We start from the raw sequence: 9,468 nt of genomic DNA on the forward strand, positions 1-9,468 counted from the left end.
CTGCATAAATGACAAAGAACGATCATTTATCGATTTATTTTATCTCTACAAAACACATTAGTCATTCATTTAAATATCTGACTTCATTAGAAACCGTTTTCACACTTTCTTCCTCCTGCCATAAAAATACAGTAATTTGCTTAAAAAAAAAAAAAAGCTCTGAATAAGTGTTCTGGTTTCCTCTCACTCACCTAATATGTGCCTCAGCAATAGCAGTTTGTAAATCATTAAGACAGCAGGCTGAAGACTGAGGCTCAAAGGATCTTCACTTGGAAGTGCCAGTATGCTCTGGAACCTGCTTGCTCTCTCCTCTCTTCTCCATGTGCTGACATATGTACAACTGCAACCACTGACTTAAAAATCATCAGATAGTGTTGAACTCTTGTCTATTCTATTAGTTAAGTGAATAACTTACCTTTAGCATTATATTCAGAAAAATACTTAAGCCTTAAGGTCCCCAAAAATTTGGAGTGCTGAACTAGACAACCACCCTAAAGACACTTCTGACAGAAGTAATGCCTTACTTAAAGAGAGGTTTCCCAAACTCGCCGTTAGGACCTAAGCATACACAGACAACACTGATGCCAGTCGCTGTGCACACAGTTTACTCTTCAGGCAGTCCTCTGCCTTGGTCAGCTTTAATGAGGCCCGCGTCCGGCAGGAAAGTGCGTGGTGCACCAGATTCACCCACTCTTAAGTTGCTACTGTTTTCTCTTCTTTACTGAAAGGTTGTACTGAGCCAGGCTTTACCCATGACAGGCCAGCAACATGAACACTTTTATTGTGCTGTTCTTCAGGCTTCTTCTAGGCACAATCAAAAACACATTAAAAAAGTGAGTGATAGAGAATTCAGCAGTGTACAAACTCATCTCCCAATGACATTTTAGAAAGGAAACAGTGAGTTAATTATTTCAAAAAATGGTTATCTACTTACTTTCTGAGTCAGCATCTTCTCTCTGGCTTCATCATGTACAGAAGGATTCCATGGAGAGAAACTTAAAAGAGAAAAATATTAAAAACTGCTTTGGCTTACTAAATTTGCATAACATCCATTTAATACTTAAGCCAGTTCCCCTAACAAAACAAGGAACAATACTTTTAAAGAGGAGTCTTTAATCAGTTGAAAATAAGTACAATTTAGATGTTATCTAAATGATTTTCTCTTAGGACAGCTATCCCTTTGAGAGCACTTTCCATGGGCTAACTCATTTCAGCCTCATGACAAACTCTGTAGTAGTATTAAAGATAAAGAAAGTGAGGCACAGTAAAATTAAGTAATTCCTGTAGTTCTCCAAAGCCAGTAAGTGCAGAAGCCAAACTAGTCTTCCTGCAAAGCCCAAGCTCTTAACTACTATGCTTCACTACCTCCCCAGCAATCCCAGCATCGCCAAGAGCTAAATCACCAGTTCCTTATTTCTCAGTACTCCACAAACTCTTCCCAATATCAAATATCATAGTCCTACAGAGACCCACTTGTCACTTTCACACTATTCCACTTTCCTCTTTTCACCAATGTCAGTAGGGGTATAGCAGTTTCAGAGGGGCTCCAATTAAAACTGCCAACTGAAAAGTCCTGACATTACAGGATCCTTAAACCAAATTCAGTAAATAGTGTGAATTGGCATAATGTGCCAGTTGATGTAAAGGTTTATTGTTGTAAAGAGCCCAAGAGTATCAGGCATCAAACTGACAAGTTGAAAAGGTGTTGTAAACTAACAGATTTTACCCTTTGCTTTGAAATCTTTATTCTAAGACCACTTGACTGCAAAGTTCAGCTCATCTAGACAATGCAACACTTACCTAATTGCATAGGGGTCTTCTATTTTAGGCTGGTCAAACAAACGAGCCGTGCACACCTTAACACTGTCAACCACTTTACTTTTAAAAAGCTGAATATCTTTTTCATACCTGTGTTAAAAGTTAAAATAAAGTTACCAATACAACCTACTCAGCTGCACTTTCAAATCTCTGAAGTAACAAAGCAAAGTAACATACAGCACAGCGGCCTCTGGGTTGAGGGGGCTTGTGGTGTCAATCTTGTAGAAAACTCTCCTGGCATACATTAATACTTGCCAAATATGATTATGGTTCCGCCTAAAGGGAAACATGGCATGATTACTGAGGTTCTTCTTGCTGACTTACATCATCAAAGTAAACACAATATTTACTAACCTCCATTTTGCAAATGCTCTCTTCACATCTAGTTCACCTGAGGTGGGGTCAACGAGCGGGTGAAAGACGGGAATATCAAACACCAAGCGCTGTATTTAAAGAGACACATTTCCTTTACTGGAAGCAATGGAGCTTATCAGACCTGTACACCCAATGTAAAAGGAGCTTTAGGACAAGGCAGTCACATTGTTTAAAGTCCAAAGAGCTGCCTCGAGAGGGACATTTAACTACACCACTTTCCTCTGAAACTAAAATTTGCAATGAAGGGGGTGAAAAGTCACTCTCTCTACTACACCACAATGATCACAATGACTGCTGTTCCCCATAGTTAAGTGCTGTATAATTAAATTCCAGCCTCCCCTGCACACCTGAGCAGAGAACCAAAGCTAAAGGCAGAGGCTGGCATGGCAAAAGATACAACCCAGCACAGAAACCCCTCTGAAAGACTACTAAATAGACAAAACATTTTAGGAAACTGAAATCATAAAAGTATTAGGTCAAGAAGAGAACCAAGAAATCTTTAAAGCCCTTTAAGTCCTTCTCCTTGACCAACAAATGAAGCCAGACTCTACTTACTGGACAATCACCATCTGGGTAGTTATCAGGGATATAAACTGTAAATTTAAATACACCATCTTGATAAAGTCCATGCCGTATGAATATTACTCCAAACCACACTGCAGGAAAAAATACAGTTAAAGGCTTATTTTTGTGTCAGAGGGACCAAATATGCTATAAATTAAATTATTTGCCTTACTTAATGCAGAGCGGTAAGATGGCTGCACATAGACACCTGGTAACTTCTGCTTCACAACCAAGGTACTAAAACAGAAGCAGCAGAATAATGAAATTGTATGGATGTAAGTGACACACATGGATCAAACCACTCCACATTCAGTTTCTGAGAGAAGAAATAATCCCTCAAGGGGCAGCTGATGGCCTAATCATAGCTGAGTCATCACAATCTCTCACCTGGCCCTAATCATGGCCCATCTACTGGCTTTACAACAGGAGCTTACAGAAACACAGAAGCCAAAAAGGGCCTCAGATTGAGAAATCAAAGCCAAACAGGGACACACAAAGCATCAAGTTTCCCTCCTTTATCAGCTTCCCCAAAATATCTTGAAAACCAACTTGTAAGTAAGTCTGAATAATGCAACCTGATTTAAGTTCTAGACATTAAATTTTAGGTAAATGGGAGTATTCGTAAAATTACTGCCTTTGTGACTATAAACAACAGATCTTACCCACACACATTCAAAAATTAATTTTAAACACAATTTTTGGTAATTAAGAACAAATTACAATTCCATGTTACTGCCAACTTAGGTGACATTTTACATTTGGTCTCAGTCCACGTAGCAGAGGGCCATGTTTAGATTTGCAGTGTTCTTGGTGAAAGCAGGCATCAGCGTGAGCCCACACTGTACTGTAATTTCACCCCATAATTCAGACACTTGAACTCTGTGGGCCATGGTTGGGAACCGGTGGGTGCTGAAACAAGGTAAGGCAAGGGCACTGACACAAAGGCTGCTCCTGCTCTTCTGGGACCCAGTCACCCACTGACAGCCATTCTGCTTGTTCTTTGCAGCTGAGCAATGAGCCTAAATAAGTAAAGCTGTGACCGAACCTGGAACAATGCTGACCTGGGGCCTTAAAACACATTAATCTGCCAATCTTGAATTTTATTAAGTAGTAGCTTTGTGGACCTTAGTTGATTGCTTTCAGTACCTACTTGGCTATCCTTATTTTTAATCATTTTAAAGTAGTTATTCCATTTTTAAGTCACTAAAATTCAGTACGTCAATAGCACCATGGTTGGTAGATGTATCTACTACAGTGAGGTTTGCCAGAAAGGCAATTTTGTGTTCTAATACAAACAGCAGATTTAAGCCTGTCCAACTCACTGCCCAGCCTCAAACACAAGGCCTCCATTATAAAGCTAAAGGGACCACTGCTACCAAAGCGCTCAGCCAGTCACTGACTATTACATTAGTACAGTGAGGGATGGCCTAAGGATGCTTTTAAAATAACTTCACATACAAAGAATTTTTAAATGATTGCAATTAAGAATTCTCCAAACTTTCTGTCTTTGTAACAAATTATCAAATCAAATGCCCAGTGTGTATTCATTCACTATCTGAGCCCCCTACACTGGGCTAAGCACTGTGTTGTCACTCCTGGCACTCTGCAGAAGTGTACTCATCTCCTCACACTCTATTGATAGAAGTCCAATTATTGACTTCTGTGACCAGTCAAGTTCTTTCTTACATGGAGCACAAATTGTTACAACTTCTCTATAATTGCCTGGTTCTGCCTTTGGGGGTCATACAGAGTAAGTCAAATTCCCTAATGACAGACCTTCAAATATATGAATACAGCTTTTATAAGTACTTCCTGAATTTTCTCCAAATTAGCTGTTCCAGTTCCTTCAACTGTTGACTCCTAAGGTCTGGCTTCCTAGCCTCCACCTATTGGGACCATCTCAGTCTGTCAGGATGCCTCTTACAAGGTGACCACTAGAATGGAGCATAAGCCTCCAAGCTGGGTCTGACCCAAGAGAGAAAACACTGCTACCCTCCCACTGTACTGCCTTTTACAACAACCTCTTCAGGGGGTGAATTCCTCACCTCATATAATGGAAGACCAAAATCAAGTTACAAGTTTCTGACCTACCAAAGGTGCTAAATAAATTGTAGTTTATTCCTCCTCTTGTTCTCCAAAACAGGTAGGGAAATCAAAGTGCACACTTGCCTTTAAATCTCATTTACCAAGCTCTGAATAAGAGTCATTACTTTTAGGACAAGATATTTATATAATACTACATGGGCCTTGGCTAAAAATGATTGTATCACCAGCAATATCCTCTATCATTCAATACACATTAAGGCTGGTATGGGCTTTAAGATTAAATGGCTGCCATTTACTGAGTCCATCAGCATTTCATTCTTTACCTTCAAGAATCATTTTAAATTTAGCCAAATAGTTTGCTAAGAACTTACAATTCTGCAAGAAGAGAGTATTCCAGGTAGAAGGGTCCATAAGAAGCATGTGTACCATTTGTTGACTGTGCTGCTGGGGCAGGAGATGTAGGCTTAGTTATGGGCAAAGCATTTTTGGGAATAGAAGGCAGCTGTTTCTTTGGAGCAGATCGTGGAGGACTGGTTATCACATCCCCTGTTAATGTCTTCTCTTCACCATCAGATCGCTATTCAAGACGAAGTGGTGAGAACATTTGTTAGGGTGAATCTTAGATCAGAGAGTGCATGTGATACACTTAGTCCTTGACCTAAAAGCTGTAATTGCTTTTACAAGAACATTCAAGCATCATGAACAAGATGACCTGAAAGTCCTTTGAACAGGCAGGCAGAACAAAGCTGAAGCAAGACTAAAGCATAAGAAAACTCTAACTCGCTGCATCCTGTAAAGATAACAAAACCAGTATTTACAGGATTTACATGAAACAAAGAAAGAAATGGGTTTCTCCTGGAGGCCCTGAAAAGAGGGCAAGGAGTTACTAGGCAACTGGACAACTATATGTAAGACTAGAAAAGTCCCCTGGCATTCAGATGCTATAGAAGGTCAAAATAAATAGTACAGATAACTGGAATCAGTCACTACCTGTTAGCAGTTAAGCTGGAAACAAAGAATAAAGCTATTCATTCTCTTTGCATGGGTCTGATTATGATCTTATCTCTAATGGATATGTTTCCACATGTGGACTATCAACAGCATAAACTGTCATCCTTAGTTAATGACAAAGGTCTAAATGAGTCAGAGACTAAACTACCATCTCATAGGTACTTGTTTGGCTCAACTATGGTCAACAGCTATTTAATTAGCTATTAAAAATGCATATCATGTGTAGAAAAAATGATTAATAGTGTTCTCTTAGAGGTTGAATTATAGGTTATATTCATTATGTTTGTCTACATATTTTAAACTTTCCAAAAATATATTATTTTTGCAATTAAAAAAGACTTTATTTAAAAAAATTGAGCCTGTGCCCTCAAGCATTAGGCTGGCCTTTCCCAAGGCTTCTCTAACCACAGACTCTTGTAGGTTAGTAGGAAACCTACTACAGTAATGTGTCACAAATTTCATCAGGTGTAAATATAATCTAAACCAAAATAATCTTAGAACTATGATTACCAGAACGATTTCTATTTGAGATGAGATATTAGCCTCAGAAATAATTATTTCTCAAAAATAAAAATCAGGTAATTCTGTTAAGATTATAGGAAACCTCGGTATGAAATATTTTGGCCTCTGACTCATACAGATTTCCTCACTAAATTTATCAATTATACCTACTTTGCGTACAGAGCTTGTAGACATGCTCCAGAAAGGGTTCATAACGTGTACTCCAAACAAATTCAGTGGTCTGTGTCATCAAACTCGTTCTCAGAATTCACTTTACCTTAAATGAAATGGGAAAACAAACATACCAATGTCAACAGTTAAGACTTCTGAAATGGTTACAAACTAAACCGACACTAAATAGAACTACAATATACGTATGTAATAGTTATAAAAATCTAGGGGAAAAAATGTCTTCAGAAATAGTTTCCTTCAGTACCCCCTCCCTCTTCTGACTCCAATTTCTATCCCACCTTTAAATGCCTACAGGAATCTGTGTACCGAGTCCTTGGCCAGGATTCAGAATATTCAATGACAACAGTTCAGCTTTGGTGCCAGAAATGCAGAAGATATGGATGGACTACAACAGTTGCTATTAACATAATATCTAGACATTTGACTACTGGGAAAGCCAGGTTCAGAATACACTGTACTCACATATACAAAAGTTCTATCACTGTTATCGGGGCCATGGGAATTAAAGATCCAAGGGGGCTGATTTCAGAGTGTCTTAACTGAGCTGTCCCAAGTACAAAATCATTCTCTCCAGTGAAACTAGTTGCCAAAGAAGTAACAACAACAAAACAGGTACAGCAAAGCATTTAAGACAGAAAGGGATAATTGTGTACTGTCAGAATCATCCCCAAGGAACCTTTTCAACTACTTAAAAGTGTGGAAACCTCAGGATTAGGCATTTAAGGAAATGCCAAGCAATACATACAAAATGCAGTGGAGAACTGCAAAGGAGACATTTCACAAAAGACAAATCTTCCACCGATGCATCACTAGTGGATAAGAAAGCATGTCGCAAAAGTGACAAGAAGTCACAAAGTCAGTGGGTCATTTACTAAAAATACAAAGAGCCAAAGGAAAAGGAGCAAGCACAGCTGTAAGAAGAGCAACCTCTCTGCTTGGGACTACCCTAGGCTTGGTTGTTACAGCAGTACTCCTTCTCTGAACTACTTACATTAATCAAAAGACTGAAGTTGAAAAGGGTCAAAACTTAGCAACATTTTACTGAATTCCTAAGAAGCAAATCATTACAGAATAATGTACCAAATGTCCCTGATCAGCAAAAATTAATTTTCTTATGAGGCTATCCACAGGTAGTAGGCACCAGGTTTCCCATTCCCAGCTGGTGCCAATTACTGCTGTTTTGCTTTACAAGACATAATGCCACCTAGTAATTACACCACAGGAATGAGGATCCTGGTTTTTCCACTTACCTGTTGAGTACATCCAATAAACAAAAACTTATTGTTGAGAGCTCTCTGCAATCTGCCTTTAAAGATGACTATGACACAGATGAAAGTGGTTGGGACATCAAAAATGTGTGGGGGCACATTTCTGTTTGGCCCAAATGCAAACAGTTGGTTTCAGATCCAGAGTAACATGCAGCACCCCACTGTCATCTAGGACAGACCTGATCCAACAGGGAACCCCCTTCCCTTAGGGCAAGTACTCATCACCATGTAAATTTACTGGGGTGGATCTGTCACCTGTAAGATCCCTTCTCCAAGGCTAACACATAATGGTTCTGACTTTGCCTTTAAGAACAAAACTTGCTCCCAATTTCTCCTTATCTTTAAGCATGAGTTATTGTCCCTGGCAGCCTATGTTTCCAGCAGCAACCCAGAGAATTGTAGCACATTTCTCAGGAATAACTACTCCAATTAATTAGATGTCTGGTCTACACAGGCACAGTATAGCATTTAACAAACAGTAGTGATAAAGATACGAAAGCGACATAGGACATGTCCTAGTCACTAGGAAACAATTTCCGAATTCCTGCTGGTTTGGCCATATACACAACACGATTGCCTCCCTTTATATCACACAGCTGATAAGTCAGTATCTTGGACTACTAACGATCTGTACAGGCCTGAGCCACAACCTGGGAGTCAGGTGCTTCTTTCCTCCTATGTGCCATAGTCCCTAAACAGGTACTAACTTAATACATCACGCCAACCAGCCTTAAATTCCACGTTAAGAGGCTACGTGGTAGCGTCTAAGAAAATACGAAGGCAGCTTTGGCCCTGGCCCCAGCTCACTGGGACAGCCAGGACCAGCACACTCGCCCAGGGCGGCAAGTCATCTCCGCGCACGTAGAGAATCTGGACAAACCTGTCTCGAGGTGATGCAAGGCAGGGGCCATGTCCCGACCTCGCAGCTAGCTGAAGGCCGGCCCCTGGCCCTCGAGCCCCTCCGGTGGGGGCTGAGAGCCTCCGCGGCTCGGGGACTCACACCCGCAGCCCCCAACCAGGGCGCGGGGACGAAGCCGGGAGGGCGGGCCCCGGCCGGACGGGTTGGTCAGGCCCGCCTCCCTCCCTCAGGCCGGCCTGGCCGGCCCACCCCGGCCCAGCTCAGAACACCAGCCAACAACTGGCCTGGAGCCCAGCAGCAGCCCGCGCAGCAGGTGCCTGCAAACGCGGACAGGTGCCCGGCCGCGCCCTCGTGTCCCAGCGCGGCCGCCGTTGCTACGGAGTCTAGGGAGCCCGGTAGGGCAAATGCCGGACCCGAGGACGCCGGCGGCCTAGTTTAAGGACTCCACTGCCCTCTCGAACCTACCAGTCAGCCTATCCGTGCATCTCACCTCGATGTTTTCAACACAAGGCTCCTGGCTGCTGACGGCCACGGCGGCCTCGGAGCATCTCCGGCCGCGGAGCCTGCCCGGCCCAGGCCTGCTCCCGTCCCCGCCCCGCCCTGATCTCGGCGTCGGGCCCCGCCCCCTGTCCCACGCCCCTGGGCCTATGCTTCCCCCAGCCTCTCAGCGCCAAGTGGTTTCCACACCTGTCCGTCAAGTACGTTCTTCCGAGAGCGTTTTGACAGCAGCAATCGGTCCTACCAATCAAATCAGCTCCGCTCGGAGGGAGCGGGGGGCAGCACTTGACCCTCCTCCTACGTAACAGCGGCCAGAGGGAACCATCAGTCACGGAA

The 9,468-nt window shown here is 42.2% G+C and overlaps 2 protein-coding genes across 7 annotated transcripts in view; one reads left to right on the forward strand and one right to left on the reverse strand.

Annotated features, from left to right (window-relative positions):
* Nucleotides 1-7,030, forward strand: part of RBL2 (RB transcriptional corepressor like 2) — a 60,948-nt gene extending 53,918 nt beyond the window's left edge. Inside the window, exon 23 of the mRNA XM_037001436.2 lies at nucleotides 6,802-7,030. The gene's annotated coding sequence lies outside the window, so the exon portion shown is untranslated. The remainder of the gene's footprint in view (nucleotides 1-6,801) is intronic.
* Nucleotides 22-9,428, reverse strand: AKTIP (AKT interacting protein). Of its 6 annotated transcripts, none has more exons than XM_037001440.2 (10): nucleotides 9,322-9,428; nucleotides 6,487-6,592; nucleotides 5,175-5,380; nucleotides 2,930-2,994; nucleotides 2,749-2,849; nucleotides 2,173-2,261; nucleotides 1,996-2,094; nucleotides 1,801-1,908; nucleotides 935-995; nucleotides 22-804 (listed from the first exon to the last, which is right to left on the reverse strand). In XM_037001440.2, the coding sequence occupies exons 2-10, from the start codon at nucleotides 6,526-6,528 to the stop codon at nucleotides 694-696; spliced, it is 882 nt and encodes a 293-aa protein (XP_036857335.2). In that variant the 5' UTR covers nucleotides 6,529-6,592; nucleotides 9,322-9,428; the 3' UTR covers nucleotides 22-693. The 6 variants fall into 6 exon arrangements, with proteins under 6 accessions (XP_036857335.2, XP_036857336.2, XP_036857332.2 ...); XM_037001441.2 differs by lacking the exon at nucleotides 9,322-9,428 and adding an exon at nucleotides 9,125-9,270 and having other exon boundaries at nucleotides 22-801; XM_037001437.2 differs by lacking the exon at nucleotides 9,322-9,428 and adding an exon at nucleotides 9,125-9,270.
* Nucleotides 9,429-9,468: the final 40 nt, after the last annotated feature.

Source organism: Manis javanica, chromosome 17 (assembly GCF_040802235.1).
Source record: "Manis javanica isolate MJ-LG chromosome 17, MJ_LKY, whole genome shotgun sequence".
NCBI lineage: Eukaryota > Metazoa > Chordata > Mammalia > Pholidota > Manidae > Manis > Manis javanica.

What these genes read in the sequence shown, in the direction of transcription:
- AKTIP (XM_037001440.2), bottom strand. Translation starts at nt 6,528, where the DNA reads ATGAACCCTTTCTGGAGCATGTCTACAAGCTCTGTACGCAAA. An exon ending in TACTCTCTTCTTGCAGAATT is followed by an intron (nt 2,995 to 5,174) that starts GTAAGTTCTTAG and finishes CTTCTGTTTTAG; the next exon opens with TACCTTGGTTGTGAAGCAGA. An exon ending in GAAGACCCCTATGCAATTAG is followed by an intron (nt 996 to 1,800) that starts GTAAGTGTTGCA and finishes TTCTCTTTTAAG; the next exon opens with TTTCTCTCCATGGAATCCTT.